Genomic DNA, 17,345 nt, shown 5'->3' with positions numbered 1-17,345 from the left:
ATAAATACAATTTAATAAAAAATCATGAATTTAATAATGTATGAGCCAAATATTTATGTTAATAATAGCAAATTTATATCAAAATAAATAATAATAAGTAAAGGGCAAAGTAAGAGTCGACACATTTCTTTAAAATTACACGAAGAATATATTACAATTAACAAGAGATAAAATTACATAAAGCAATAATAAAATTAAAAATAAGAAAATAATAAAGTTACAAGTTTCGGCTACCGGATTGAGCCCTCTTCAGACATTAACATAACGAAAAAATCGTAGTACAAAATCAATTATCGCAAATGATCGCATATTCATTACATTCACAGTTCGGGTGAGTCTTGATGTAGAGCTCGACATTATTTCCGTACGATTGAACAGCCAAATGTATTAAAAATATCTTGGCAAAGTTCTAGTTGATAAAAAAGATAAAATAAACACTTACAAACAAAATATACACGCAAATAAATTAACATACCGGTAATCTAATAAAAAATAAATATTTATTTGCGTGTATATTTTTTTTATAAGAAGTTTTTATTTTATCTTTTTTATCAACTAGAGCTTTTGATTATTATTTTCTTATCTTTAATTTTTATTGTTTTATGTAATTTTATCTTTTGTTATTTGTAATATATTCTTCGTGTAATTTTAAAGAAATGTGTCGACTCTTACTTTGTCCTTTACTTATTATTATTTATTATTATTTATTATTATTTATTTTATATAGGAAGAGTCCTTAGATTTGTTATTTAAATTTATATCAATTGTCGATAATGTCGGCGTTCTTGAACCTCTGGGCCCCTTTTTATACAGCCGAAAATTTGCCCAGGGTTGACGATCTTTAATAGTATCTCGGCGGTGCATTAGATCTTGTACCCTCACCACTGCTCACCACGTTTTATTTTATTCTCATATTTCTCGCTCAGTCACGAACAGTAATGAAGAACTGAATTTGATGATTAGCCACTAGCATGGAAATTTAGATTGGAGATTGAAATCGAAGTTCTGACGTTGGAGACCAGACCTGAGATCTGAAGAACGATTATATAGAGCGAAATTCATAGACATTGCTCAAGATTCGAGATGGTCTTAAGCTAGTGTATAAACAATCGGAGAGCCATGTTAGCATCTTAAAACATTGCTTGAGATTAAGAACGGACTATGAATTCCGGCCTATTGAATTCGGGCCATATACACGTCAATTTTTGCGATTTAGTATGGACTCGCACCACATCTATCTTATCGCCATCATGTAGTTACGTAGTACTCAATTTGAAAATAGATATACTGGCGCTAGTATACGGGAGAGGTTCCACGAAAAATACCGAGATGGCCTCTCTCAGGCTTCTCTCTGCTTCGTACTATGATCGATCTCGAGCGTCATGGTATGCTCCACCGATCGCAGAACGCGGCTTATATTCTACGGTTACAACGACGGTGCTCGGGCGGAGTCGGGCGCGCCTTCGATGACGGCGACGTCATGGCGCAAGATGGCCGTCGGTATCGGGAATGGTGTATTGTAGACGAGGCTGGGCGGAATTCCGGGTAATAGGTGTGTCGGTGTTTGACATTACGTGCAAAATAATACTTTATTAGAATGACGCCTTGCCGCATTATTGTCGTCACTGCTGTGAGCTGAACTCAAAATTTTAGCTCTGTGCAGCGCAGTGCTTGTCGTGTAAGAATTATATGTATAAATCGGCTCCGTGTGCTCGTCCAGTCTTTCCCTCTCTTTTATTATCTCACCTCTCTTTCTCTCTCTCTCTCTCACACTCTCTTTGACGTTGGTGATAAGTAAGTAAACGTTGTGGGAATGTCTGGTATAGGAGATCACCAATTTCCTTTCTGCGAATTTCTATTACTGCATATTTATGCGAGAAAGATGATCTTCGCGAAAGCTTCTGCTTATAGCGCTTCAGAATTGAAAAGGAAAAATTGGCAAAAATCGAAGCGTAAATTAACATGTGCTGATAAATTTGAGAATCTAAGAATGAGGTGTCGCCGGCTTTCTTCGAGGTTATAACAATATTCTGCGGGTTCCTAATGAACAGGCACAGAATTAAAAAGTCAAAAGTGCAGTCAAAAGTGTGATAGTACTGAACTAGAGAAAAAAGCAAGATAAAATACCTGGGAAGTAGAAAACTACGTCTTTCCCTCTCTTGTTCTGTTTGGTGCTCTCTCCAAGTGCTTTACAGAATTGGCTGAATACAGTAGTATTATGGCTAGTATCATTATTATTATTATACTATCGACGTAACTGGTTGCTCCTTCAAAATTGTTCTGAAATTGCAAGTCAAGTTATAAGAAGAATAAAAAAGTGATAGTTATATTATGTATTACAAAATGAATAGATACCTGTTTTGAAAAAAAGAAGAAATTCAGAGATAGAGAATTTAGAAGGAGATGGAAAGAAATTACTGTGTTGTTCAGAAACAGTTGAATATTTGTTTTGAAAGAGGAAATTTTGAAATTGCGAAAATTTATAGATTCTATAAGTAAGCGTTTTCAAGATAACAAAAAATTCCTGCGAACACAAGTGAAATTGGGAAGTAATACCTTGAAACTTCATCTATAAGAATAAGAACACAGATACAAAAAAATTGTTAAGTGGCTTGGTAATGAATTCTTTCTGGGATACAAGAAAGAACACGGTGCGATAATTCATGCTTAAGGTGTTATAGATCTATTTATCATGATGATGTATGCGAACTGTTTAACCAAAATTGATCTGCAATCGATTAATTTCATTGAATGGAGCATGATATTGATTTCCGTGTTTGAATCCGATGAAAAAATATTACCAAATAATCTGAAAAACCAAAGAATGATGTATTCATAACTAAACTGCAGAAGCGATTAAACATCCAATAAGGAAGGAGCCGATAAAATGAACATTGGCTTTCGAATTTGACTGAGAGCGCGCGCAAGTTTCTCTCTTTCCTTCTTTCTTTTTCTGATATAACTAAAAATTGCGATATTAGACATATACATGTCAAGAACGCACGCGGCAAGGAGACTTTTACGGGCGACGGCCGACGCACGATCCGTCACTTGTACGATCGGCGAAGCAAATGCGCCGCATGATCGGGAAATGTCGGCTTCGAAGTCGTGACAGTAGACGAATAGTTTCGATCGAAGCGGGAGCGATCGCGTGGAAGTCTTCGTTGAGGGAGAAATAGAGACGCGTGTTTTTACTGATTTTCTTACTCGCAAAGCAGGGACATTTGATTTATATAATGGCTTATATATTTAATTTGAAAAACAATAATATTGATGAGCAAAAATACTGAAAAGTATTGATTGTAAGTTAATTGCGGATTCATCAGAGAATAAATTTTGCGGAACGGTAAAAGCCATAAATTGGCTAGTTGTCAACAACAAGCGCAAGTTTCGCAGAATCAGCACTTGCTTTATTCACATGCGTAAAAAGTACTTTCTCTTAAAAATTGAGTCGGATTCATCACGCGAAAGAAATGTTAATACAAAGCTGTAACCTGTACATATTTGGAGCAAGATAGAGAGTGGGCAATTATTGATTAAGGTAGGGCAAAAGAAGATCAGTAATAAGGAAAGGCAAAGAATGTCCCAGAAGGTAAAGATGCTAATATGGCTATATGATGATTTATGACTTCTTAAGAGCCGAAGCATACACCTTTGCATAACGCATAAAGCATGAGAAAATCAACCCTAATCAAAGTCTTTTATTTTATGAAATGAAAAGAAAAATAAAGGCCTTTGATTGATTCATTTTCTTATAAGATATATGTTATGCAAAACTCTGTACTCTTGTTCTAAGACAGTCTACTTAAGACAGTCTTAAATATAAGAACCGACTATAAATATTAACCTGTGAGAAATGGACAAGAGAAAAGAGAGATAGAAAGAGATAGAAAGGAGAGAGAAAATGAGATAAAAGAAATAGTAGAAATGAATTAAGATGAGATAAGCATAATAATGAGATAAGTTCGGCAGGGAAAAGAGAAACGTTGATTTTCGTTTTTCCTTTTACTTTATGTGTGCGTTTATACGTAATACGCGTACGTGTGAGTGTAGATTACGTGTGATACGAGCGCGCGTGTGCACGTATATATTACGTGTATACATCATTCTACATGCGCTTGTGTCACGCGCTCGAATGGTGCGCGTGGTCGTTAGAGGCGCATGTAATTCGCCGGTGATTATGCCACAGATCCATTGCTTCCGGGGTGCGAATAACAAAATAATACAATAATTCCGACGAGCACAGAGAACTATCGCGACGTGAGGACGATATATCTACAACGTGCAAAATGTGGAATATGATGTGTGATGTGATGCCGACGATTGCGGAGGACAGTATGAGCCAGCGGAGCTCGCAATTCTCCGGCGAGGACGGGAACATTGAGCAACTGATGGTGCAAATGCTAGACGAGCGTGACAAAATGATGGAATCGATGCGCGAGCACCAAGAACGGCTGCAGGAAATGGAGGCGCGATTGACAGAGGTCGAGAAGGAACGGGATGCCTTGAATCGCCAGCTTAACGCAAATATTCCCCAGGCAAGTCACTAAGTCTGTTCGCATTGTTTACACTTTTCAAATTCAGTATCTTCGCTTTTTCTCTTTTCGACGCTCGAATCATCAATTCATCTCATTTCAAGAGCAAAAATTTTTCAAGCACAAACATACTTATAACTCTGTATTTATCTATGGTTGATTGCGTGCAATGATTTAACATGTTTATAAAAACAATAGCGGCCTTATGCCTGTATCGGACTACGGATTGACAATGTAAATAATTGCTTTAAAAAAAGAGATAAAAAAGGTGTCAGATTGTAGAAAAATGAAGATGTTTTAATATATATATATTTTTTTACACTCTACTGCGAATTTTGAAATCTTTTTTATTTTGATAATGTTAAAACGTTAAAGATTTTAAGATGTGTTAAGTTATAGTTATAGTTATAGTTTAATTATTTAGAACAAGACTGATTTTTTCTATGGAAAGAGCAATGAAATTTCGGACGAATAATTTTGTAATGATGACACGGTATTGAATTTATATTTCTTTAGACAAAATTTTTTTGTCGAGGCTCTTTTTAATTATGTTATGTGATCTTTTTAATTATATTTAATTATGATCATGGATCTTCGCAATCGCTAAAACGTTTACGTAACAAACGTACCGCGGAAGCTGATTTAATGCGAACTATACTCGCACACATATTATCTTTGTAGTTGCTCCACTTTCCGCGAGATAAGCATGTTGCTAACGTCATAATTAACTCCTTGTTTAGTATATTTTACTTTACCGCTGAAGTGTAGGGTATTCAGCACCAATATACATCCGCACAATTTTTGGGATGCTTCTGGAATAACAAAAAAATCGTAAATTAGATATTTATTTATTTCATGCTATAAGTTACATTTAAAACAGAGCTGGGGTTTAGTTGCACATTTTGGCCGATTTTCAGCTTGGTTCCTACTGCTTACTTCACCGATCGACTTTTAGACTACGCGCGGGTTAAATTATTAAATAGACAACAGCTCTGATTTAAAAAATTGAAACAGCTTTTTAAATAAAAATACATGAAGTGTAAAAGCTCAATTGTATAATCAAATGGATAAAAATAAAGCCTATACGATCCGACACAGGTTTTTTGTGTGTAAAATTAATATTTATTAATAGAATTTTAGACGTTTTGATCACATTTTTTGGTCAAAACTCAGTAGTAAACTGATGCATTAATAAATTAATATATAAACTATAATATTATTATAACAAGTCTTTTGATAAAATTATAGAGATGTGTGTTCAAAATTTAAATTCTTCAAACGTTATAGTATTTGTTTGAATAATGTATACGTGAGTCAATCGATAAAATGATACCATTACTGTAATAATAAAAATTCTCATGAACAATGGTAAATCTTAATATTATAATTATCTTAATATTATATTGTATATATACAATAATTAAACGAAAACTTACGGCTGTACATACTTTAGTAGACACGAATAAAGCGTAACATTATGAAAATCCATTAACCATCAGTGCAAGACATTTGAGAGAATAATAATGCATGTATATAGAACTAATAAATTAACAGAAAAATATAGAGGTGGGAGAATTAAGACTTTGTAAAAAGGTCACGATATAACTTTTTAAATAAATAAATTAAAATTATCTTAAATTTTTTTAAATAGCACCGTGCAATTTTTTTTCATAACATTATAAGGATCTTTAATAGCGTTTCTCATTAGAAGAAGTATAGTGCAACTTGTGCACACTGACAGCAATAAAATGTTTTATTATTCCACTGTTAAAATCAGTTCACGTATTTTCAGTATTTAATGTTACACTGACAAAACAGGTGCAAAAAAGTTGCACTGAATTCAACTTTTTCTCTATTGTTTTCAAAAACAATGGAGATAAGTGCAAGTTGAAATTAATTAAAATTATGTTTATATTTTAAGGTATGATATTACGTTAAGATATAATATTATTCTAATTATCTTCATAACAATAATAATATTATTTCTAGATCTAGTATGTGTAATAATATCTATGCAATCTAAATATTTTGATGTTTAAAATTTTTGAAATTTAAGAAAAATTAATAAAAAAGTTTTTTGTTAAAAATATAAATAATAAAAGTCAGAATATTATTATAAAATAAGTAATTCAGTGATGTATTTCACTGAACCTGCACTGTTACTAATGCAGTTTTCATCGCTGATACTGCACTAGTTTTTTTCAATGAAAAACGCTATAAGACGAATTTAACGTGTATAAGGAATATTATTTTATTATATATGTTTATATATGTTTAATTAATTTTATTAATATATGTAAATCTAAATATTCATTAATAGAGAAAAATTGTAAATCTTTTTAACGATAAATAAATGTTCAAATGTCCTCCTTCTGCAACACAAAATTCTGTTCTTTTTAATAAATTAATATGCCACTGCTATTATGTTTCTATTAGGAAATTTTCCATTTATCCGCAAATACTGTTCAATGTTTTTAAAGGATTTTTCTAAGATGATTTCTAACTTTTTATAAGTTAGCGGAACAAAGTGAGCAGAATTAATCCTAACATTTTTCTTTATGTAAAATTTTTTGTCTTGCTCGTTGCTAAAAAGTTATCGAAATATTGTAATAAAATGAAAAAAATTGGATTGCGGGGATAGGGTACATATATAAAAAAAGAATAGATTAACATGCTGTATCGCACGTGTGAATATTCAATTACAACTTAACTATGGCAAAACCACACTTTATATATTCAAAATTGCTACATTAAAATAAGAAGTAGAACTAAAATTTATATTTGTTTTTCTGTAATAACATTTTACAGGTTTTAATAGTGGAATAATACATTTTATTTTGATCACATAAAATAAAAATATAATTCAAAAATATAATTTTTACTAAGAACATATTTACACAGAAAAAAAGTTTCTTTAGATTCAGTATTTCTATTTATTTGACTGAAATTTGTTTCATTGGAACAACATATGTTTATACCATTATTACCATTATTTGTTTTAATAAAAATTTTGTTGTTTTATTTGAGAAACCTCTATTGTTTAAGGGGGGAATTCCGTTTTTTTTAGGTAAAAAAATTTTTTTTGACCAAAGTATAAAGTCAATACATTTGAATTTTGGAATTGTTTTACTATATTTAAATGCAATTATATTTTTTTTTTATTAAATTTGACCCAATATTACGCCTGTTATTTCTCCTCAAACATGGTAGTGAAGTATCTCCGTCATTGTGCAAGATATCTTCCGTCTCGGTCATCTAAAATATAAAAATCTGATAGCGTTTATTAATTTTATATACATATAGTTATCGTTGGATAAATAGACAAAAAAAATTGATAATTGAGAAAATGGCGATTTGTCAAATAAAAATCATCGCTCTAAAAATTGGTTGAACTTTTTGCAATAAAAATAAAATATATAACGGATTGTTTTTCTTTTTCATCATACGAAAAAAAAGGAATGTTTCCTCAACATGTAGTTTAAAGCGGAAGATGATCGGTCTATTAGCTTCGTAGATGCACCAATCACGAAAAAACTATTTCGAGAAAAACGCGTTTAAAGTTGTAGTGCGCTAAGTTACAGTAAGTCAAGTAAGAGCGTGGTCGGCCTTACTCAAAACTAATAAAAGATATCGCCCTAAATCTATTATGAATCTATAGAGAGCACCTTTGTCCTTGATGCACTATCAAGGAAGATTCAGTTGTCATTGAACTTTCTTAAGAGAATCACATTAAGCGCCATGAGTACCAAATACGCATCACGCTATGAAGCGTGTTCCTCACATTGTGTTTCTCTGCACTCACCCGAAAGGTCCAAAAATGTCACAATTAGCGGCTGCTAAATATATGAAAAAGTCGAAATCATTCATACAGAAGTGAGTGCAGCGATATAATGTGGCAAAAAATGTCGATGATTTACCAGAACACACATTAGCGTGGCTCGATATGCAAAGTGGACAAAAAAAGACGATAAAAAAATAGTGACTCTGTTTTCGCGGAATCCTGGCTTAACACTGCGTTAAGGACAAGCAAAATTGAAGCAGAAAGGTTTAGATATATCGTATGAAACTATTCGAACCTATCTCAAGGTTAATAACATGAACTCGACCACGCTCTTACTTGACTTACTGTATATACCTGCGCGCCGAATTGATTTATTGCTCATAACTTCGCTAATTTTACGAATTTCGATTTGAAATTTGCTGTATATATTTTTAACATTTGATTTTATAATATTTTATAAAAAAATCGATTTTTTTCCCCCAAAAAACGGAATTTCTCCTTAATAGAAATAACATTATTATTTGAAGTAATATGTTTCAATCAAACAATATATTATAATTATTTGGTTACAATGAATACAAACAATGAAAAAAATTATTTATTTGAAAATAGCAAAATATATTGATAAAGGTTGTTCTATGCAAATAAATTGCTTTCTTACAACAAACATTACATTTTTTGGCCGAAATTACGGCAGCAACGGCTCATACGTCTAATAACAAGCTTAAACGAAAAGCGTTACGTGCTATATCAATTGTGTTTGTGTTATACAGTTAGTCGCGCGAATGCGAAAGATAGAAATTGTCTGTTCAAATAAATAATGTAGTTAAGACGAAGATATACATTGTTTTAAATTCAAACAATTGTACTTATTGATTTCCCAACAATATAAAACTTCCAGCAATATTGCTGCAATATTGCTGCAACGCGTAATATTGCTACAATATTGATTCATAGCTCTTTTATTTGTATATTGTTTTAATTTTATTGGATCTTTTATTTAGGAAAATCAGATAGTACACAGAGTAAAAGATTTTTTAGATTTAATAAATTTTATTGTATTTAAATAAATTTGTTATTTGGAATGATCTAATTAATGTTTGAATCCCAACAGCACAAAAGTTGCAGTAATATTGCTACAATATTAGCAATAACCGATGCGCTGAAACTAATATCTAAAAAGTTCTAGTACTTTGAAGTTTCAACTTTTGAATTTTTCAAGTTCACATAAAAATTCTTTTTCGGAAATCCGTCATTTTATTGAGAGTTCTGGTAGTTCCCTGAAGAGTTCTAGAAGTAATGATTATCCTTAATAACCGATGCGCTAAAACCAATATCTAAAAAGTTTTAGAGCTTTGAAGTGTCAGATTTCGAATTTTTCTATTTGGAAGCGCTAGAATTTTTTTGTTTGCGGTTTCAGCTATTGCATTATTAGGGATAATCGTTAGAACTCTTCGGAGAGCTATCAGAACTCTCAATAAAATGCCGGATTTTTGAAAAAAAATTTTGACCTGCGTGGTCTACAATTAGAAAAATTCAAAAATTGAAACTTCAAAGTTCTAGAACTTTTTAGATATTGGTTTTAGCGCATCGATTATCAAGGATAATCTTTAGAATTTTTGGGGGGGCTATCAGAACTCATAATAGAATGGCCAAAATCTAAACAAAAATTTTTTCCTAAAAAAAAAAAAAATTTTGTTAGAAAAATTCGACAGAATTTTTTCTAAAATTGATACAGAATTCTAGAACTCTTCGAGAGGCAACCAGAACTCTGCTTATTTTTTCAAAATTTTGAAAATGAGTGATCAGCTTTTCAAAGGTAGATTTTGGCCGAAAATAAAGATTCGTTTTTAGTAAGTGTCTGTTTATTAGTGCTGTATTTAAGCACATGTGTTGTCCTCTTATAATTAAAACAAATATTTATTGTCAAAAAAAATATTTTTGCGAGAAAGACTTCTTGATGAAAAGATCACTCTATTTTCTCGTAATTATAAAATCGTAAATATGTCGAAATTATTATGTATTTAATATAAAATATTTTCATTGCAAAATAATTTAATTACAAAAACGACTAAATAAACGAGCATACAATGATGTTTGATAGTAATTGTTTAATATTAAGGTAACGTACTAAATAATATATAGACTCACAGTCTATATATTAGACTTTTTTGACTCACTGTCTTCTTCAATATAAATTAAATCAGCTTATTCTACTTAAGAGTAGTCACCACAGCCATATTGAATCATGACGTTAGAAGCGAGAAATGACACGTTAATTTTTACATACTTTATAAATAAAGACAATTTAGATAAAACAAAATGATGAGATTGCTTTAAAACATTTGTAAAAATGAACGAAAACTGTGCTTATCCCTTCTGATCGCAAAAAGTGATAAAGGTATGTGTAAGTGAAAATAAGCTACACATGCGCATTGAATAAAAACACTTCACGTGCCTTTTGTCACTTTTTTTTTATTGACTGATTATTTATTGACTCTCAGAGAGGATAAGCATAATTTTCGTCCATTTTTACAAATGTTTTAAAGCAATCATCATGTTGTTTTATCCAAATTGTCATTATCTGATAATAACGTTCTGTATCGATTCCCAAGAATGAACTTCAGTTAATATTATATGAACTGAAGTTAATATTAATTTAAATTGACTTAAAAATGCTTCCATTATACTCATACAAATAATTATACTTTTTGGAATGAATCAATATAATATATATTTTTTTCATATTAACATATTTTTTTCTTAAAGTTCACATTTTTCTCTTTTCATAACACTACTTATTTTTACCTATACCTTTTTTTTACTATAAAGATATGATTTGTTGAAAAAAAATTGATTATTGCATTTTTTCACGAATTGTTTTTTGGCATAACTTTTTCAATTATTATCAAAACCTTTCTATGTTTTGATATTTTGATTCTATACATTCTGGCGTTTTATTAGAAAAAAAATTTTTTATTGAGATTTGTGATAATTACAGAGCCAATCAAAAACGCCATGGGTGATTTGGACTCAGACATATAAATTAAGACTCTAAAATGAGATGTAATTAAGGCTTAAAAATCTTAAGAACATGAAAGTATGTATTTAGTATTAGCAAAAAAAACTGGCTTTAATATGATATAATACCTAACAATTTCATTACAAATACATAATAATTATTAAAAATAAAATGTTTGAAAGTGGCTAAACAATTACAAAATATAAATAATAAAGAGCATACAGCCACAGCAATAGATGTTAAACAAGTCATATATTTAAAATTCCAAATAAATAAGTAGACGTTTCGGTCAAGATTTGACCATCATCAGTACACAAAAAGATGACAAAAATGAAAGTCTTACAAACTAAAACTGCTAGTCGGATGTTAAAATAAAAATTACAAAGAGAATTAATAAACAAAAGATACATATAATTACAGCCGAAATAATTGCGAGAAGAAATTATTTTAACATTTAAATTGCGATTATTTCGGCAAAAGTATATATCCGGGAAAAGAGTACAGATGTATATACATTAAACAATTTAAGAAAAAAATAACTTACTTTTTACAACAAATTCGTAACTTGCGTACCTTGAGAACAAAAAATTCTCACATCTCTGCACCTTTAAGCGAGCAATAAATTTTTTACTGGTACTTTATTCCTGAACTCCCATATGCTAAGAAGCTGTTTCGATATAGCGCTGAAGATAAGCAGCGGACTTAGCAGTCGTGCGCGCAACACTTGATCAGTAGTGCTCATCGATATTCTCGCTGAGAGTGCTACTGCGCAAAAAATTGTTCTAAACAGATTACATCAAAACAAACAATATGCGCCATTTGAGAATAATCCTACAAAGCGATATAAACAGGTTCAGTAAAAAAATAATACGGTAAAAAACATAACGTTCTAAGGCTTAAAGATGGTATAATATGAAAATATAATATTTTCTGGAAATCTGTTAATAACTTTTTTTTCAAGAGGAGCCTTCTCTTTAAACTTTTTATATACGTTACTTTTTATATACGTAGAAGGTATTAGGAAGGCATCTGTACAGTTTTGAAACCCTTTTTAGAAATCAAGTTATTAACAAATAAATTTCAGAGATAGACGGAAACTTCTCTTTCCGAAGTTAATTTTTTAATAACTTTTTTTACAAGAGCGATTTTTAAATTGTTCCCTATCAAGGTTCCCTATCAATATCTCCCAGAACGTGCCTAAACGTGTATAAAAAGTTAAAAAAAAAGCTTCTTTTGGAAAAAAAGTTATTAAGATTTTCAGGAAATATTAGATTGAGTAAAAAGTCATCGCGTATTTTTTAGCTCAAAGTTGTATATACAATATCTTCGTCAATAATGAATGAAATTCAAATTTAAAAAAAGGGTTTTAAAGCTTGAAATCTCTACTTTTAAAAGCTTATCACATTTTTTAAGTTTATATGAGTTTGATAATTTTTACATACCAAAAACTACGAGCTGAAAAAGACGAAAAATTTTCTTCTCACTTTGTGGATTTGTAACGTGTCCAAAACGAATTTGAGAAAATTTTCGATTACCTATCGTGAAAGCTTGATACATTCCCTACAAAATCGTTTTTTTTAAATATTCCTACGACTTTTGATTACTGAGTTATCGCGGATTAAATAAAAGAATTATTTTGACTTTAATTGCTCATAACTCCATTAAAAATTGTTATCGTATAATTGTTATCGTATAATTTAAAAAAGAGATTTTTAAAGCTGAAACTTTACTCTATTAAGATATATTTATATTGTTGGTAAGAAAGTAATTGCGGTTTTTACTGATAGATGTCTTTTAAAAAAACGCGATGACTTTTTACTTAACCTAATATTATATTTTCATACAATGTTGCCTGTTGTTCAAGGTACTCCTATTTTCAATACTTAGGTACAGGTACTCTAGAAAAAATGTACCGAGGTACAGGTACTAAAAAAGTAAAATACTTATGTACAGGTACAGGTATCCTAAATGTACCTTAAAAGTACCTAAGTTTAGTAGGTACTTTCATTTTTAACATAAAATTTCAGAATAAATTGTATTTCGACAACAAAATGACGTTATTTTGACGTCAAAATGACTTGCATGTTACGTATGATCTATGTATTTCATGTATCTGTACGTAATATTCATTTATTATATGTATATTTTATATGCACATACATAAATATTCTATGCAAGTAAGTTTAACATATAAAATAAAATGAAGTAACACTTATAAAGCCATTAATTAATTTTTTTTGATTAATCTACAATATTTATTGACATTTATGATAACCTAAAAAATAAAGGTCGATACATTTACGATTTTTCTTTTATGTTATTATCATTCTAATAAATTTACTTTCACACTTAGATCCTGTGCCAGCTCTTTGTAAACATTTTTCATTATTAATTTTACATAATTATTTATTGTGTTTTACAAAAATTAAATATTCAAAATTTTTGCCGGATAAATTATTTTGTCGCGGTGTTGAAATTTGTTGCCCTGTATTAAATATATGTTCAACAGATGCGGAGCTCGGTAAAAACGTACTTCATAAATATCATTTTTATAAATGGATTTTTATCCGAACTATTTAAGTCTTTGGACTTATCAGATAAATATTGAGCATTGTACTTTATCTCTGTCAAGCCAGCAGGACCAAATGAGGAGAATCGAAACAGACCTTTTGAACTATTTAGTGCTCATTTTGTGCTAATTTATGCTATAAAAAACAATTTTGTATCATATGCCGTTTAGAAGAAACGTGTGGCATTGATAGCTTAACATCAAGCAGGACCACAAAAAAAAAAAGAAAAAAGAAAAATAAAATTAGATTCGAGTAGTACTGATTTTGTGCTAATTTGTGCTACCAAAAAAGTTAACATATTGATACATTTCTCAAGTACCAACTTCTAACTGAATTGCACACTATTAGGTTCAAGAGCAAAATACCCTTCGCCACGAATAGAATCAATCGTTACTTTCAATATAAGCGTTATAATTTGTGCCACTAAAATATGAAGTGTCAGATTTTATGCTTCCGTCGTTCCTTCGGAAACTCATGGCGAATAGTGTACTTTACCATTGACCTAAGGGAGCGGGAATAGTTTCCGAAGGAACGGCGGGGGCACAAAATTTGAAATTTTATATTTTGGCAGCGTAATTCTGATGAAGACTTTTCTACATTACTTGTCTTTACAAAGAAAAGAGTCTGCTTCCTCTAATAATACATTTTTACATAATTGTTTTGAATTTGAATAATCGGACATTGTAAGCTATTTTAATTTGAATTTTGGGATGGAAATAGTTGCTGGTATATAATATCGACTATTTTTTGTATTTGTCAAGTCAATTATACTCTTAAATTGTTTGTCCAGAGCCATCGATAAAGTGTTGCATAAAATTTTATAAAAACGTAAATGTTCAAAGTTTTTTCATTTCAATTTTTCAAGTTATTTCATTTGAAGGAGAACAGGCAATACATGACCAAAACAAGAATTCTTATCACCTTGTAGGAAGTCAAGCGCAGAAGCAATAGGTTCCATGATTTATATATTCTTCCATAAAAAAGATTTGACAATCTGTAAATTTGGATTTTTCTAAATTTTCACAAACTTCTAAACTTTTTTTATATTTAATTGTTTAATATGATTTTAATGTTATTATAAAAACTGTTTTATCTCGTTTTACAACATTTACAAATCTCATAGAATATACCGGCTGCTTTTGTCGACTGGCTGACTAAATTTCAAATATCGGTTCACCTTTCAAAAACTATATTTTACAATAAGATTAATCATTCTAAGTTTTTAATGAATCATGAAATGCGAGTAAATTTAATGTGTGAGCAATATACCGAAATTGCCTAGAAAGATTAATTTTAGATTCACCACTCAGGTTGCTTTCAAAATCAATTGTTAAGATGTTTACTTCAGGACGTTTAATTCGGCACGATTTGTACTTCTCGGTCGATTTTCGACTCGGCTCTGCCTTTCGCTATTCTTCTCACCTCATTACCCCGCGCGCAGTCCAAATGCCGTTTGATGTTTAGTAGCGTAAGTATAATGTATTCGTAGACATGAGGTCTATCCGCTTTGGATGCTCACGCTGTAAACTTTATTCTATTTTTTTTTGTTCATTTTATCTTAGTTATGTAATTTGCCATTACACATAAAAAAAATCAATTTTCCATTTTTTCTAAACTTTTGTTACAATTAATAGCTTGAGATTCACTATCTGCTCCACTCAACTTTGCAACTGGTTGGTACAACATCAGATAATGTTGAAGATGATTCGTTTCTCACCGCATTTCCACTGGAATTGCATACTGGGAAGTCAGAACTGCGATTTTGCGAAATACTCGTACAGTTCGACACTATATTTAGTGCGATAAGCGGTAATTTTTAAGATCTACCTTGCTGAAGATGGCTCAAAGCGTGAGCTGAACCGCGCGTACAAATTAAATTTATTTGTTAATATTGATTAATTATTGCGCAACATAAAATCTGGCGCCGACTCCTAACGCTCAGCTTAATGTCTTATTTATATTTATTATTACATTAATTCTTCAATTAATTCTATAAAATATGGATTCTCAACCAAAGATTAGGTTGCATCTTTTTCACGATAAATTGTTGAATTAGTTCGTTCACCTGAAAATCAATAATGCATACAAAGCATTAATGATATATTAATGATCCATAAAATCCATACATCGTTGGAAAAAAATATGTCAAATTTAACGTAAATCGCATGGTGGTTCACTCAAATTTTTGTGTTAATTTAATATATGATGAATATGTTACATCAATTAAATGGTTGTACAAATTATGAATTAAAATTTTAATTTTAACCTTTTATTATATCAGACATATATATATGCGTGCGTGCGTGCGTGCATGCGAGCGTGCGTGTGTGCGCGCGCGCGCGCGCATGTGTATGTATATTTTTATCTATATAAATTATAAACGGGAATATAAATATTAGAATCTAAGCATACTTTTGCTTTTATTTATTTTTATCTGCATTTTTTTATATTTGCAGTCCATAGAGATATTTGTTTTTCAAGTTTCTTATTATGCTATTAGGAGAATCAAGAGAACTACTTTTGCTCAAGGCTTTATTTTTCATTTGCTTTATTTTGGGATAGATGGATGTAGTCGCTGTAAATAAGTAATAATTGTTAAAAATAGTTTAAATAAATAATAGCATTGATGACCAAAGAATAGTTAAGATCCAGTACATAATATTTATAAAATATTTACAAAATATTTGTAAGATTTATTTTGAATATTTTGTAAATATTTTTGTAGTCTTAGATTGTACAAGTCATAAATACTTATTATAAATATTATAAAATATTTATTGTATTGTAATAAAATTTATGAAAATATTTAATAAGATATCATAATTAAAATTAAAAATATTTACTAATTATAAGTAAGAATGTTCAAGCATGTAACAAACGTCGAAGCTAGATATTTATTAATGTTTTTTTAAATAATTCAATGTGAATTGTACACATACATATATGTACATGCATATATACCATATTTGTAACTATTTAAACTGCGCGCCGAATTGATTTTTCGGACTTACAAACGCAATTAAATTATTGGAATAATATCACAAAATTAATTAAATTAAATTGACAAGCAAATTTTGATGTTCAATCCGATATCATATTAGAAGGATATGCTGTTAATGCTGAAAACTTTAAATAAAATTACAAAAAATATTATGTCGGCCGGAACTTGAATCCAGATCTATTGTATTCTGTACGAGCGTCCTAAGCCATTAGATCATCGAGGTCTAATAGTATTCTTCGCAATAATCGGTATATGTAGGAACAATGATGCCTTTTTCAGACAGCGTATATAAACAATAATAAATGATTTTATTAAGACCGTAACGTAATAAATACTAATTGTAAGAATATTCAAGCCTATAACGGTCGAAACTAGATTTTTAATGCTTTTTTAACTAATTCAATGTGAATTATTATATATATATATATATATATAT

The 17,345-nt window shown here is 30.2% G+C and overlaps 1 protein-coding gene across 1 annotated transcript in view; it reads left to right on the top strand.

The window, feature by feature from the left end:
* The first annotated feature begins 1,414 nt into the window (after positions 1–1,414).
* LOC108746557 (liprin-alpha-1) overlaps positions 1,415–17,345 on the top strand; it is a 306,428-nt gene continuing 290,497 nt past the window's right edge. The window contains exons 1-2 of the mRNA XM_018483406.1: positions 1,415–1,678; positions 4,190–4,538. Of these exons, the coding sequence (XP_018338908.1) occupies positions 4,290–4,538 (249 nt within the window). The 5' untranslated portion in view covers positions 1,415–1,678; positions 4,190–4,289. The remainder of the gene's footprint in view (positions 1,679–4,189; positions 4,539–17,345) is intronic.

Source organism: Trachymyrmex septentrionalis, unplaced genomic scaffold, assembly GCF_001594115.1.
Source record: "Trachymyrmex septentrionalis isolate Tsep2-gDNA-1 unplaced genomic scaffold, Tsep1.0 scaffold178, whole genome shotgun sequence".
NCBI lineage: Eukaryota > Metazoa > Arthropoda > Insecta > Hymenoptera > Formicidae > Trachymyrmex > Trachymyrmex septentrionalis.
The sequence above is the reverse complement of the archived record's forward strand: the minus strand, read 5'-3'. Positions and strand labels throughout refer to the sequence as shown.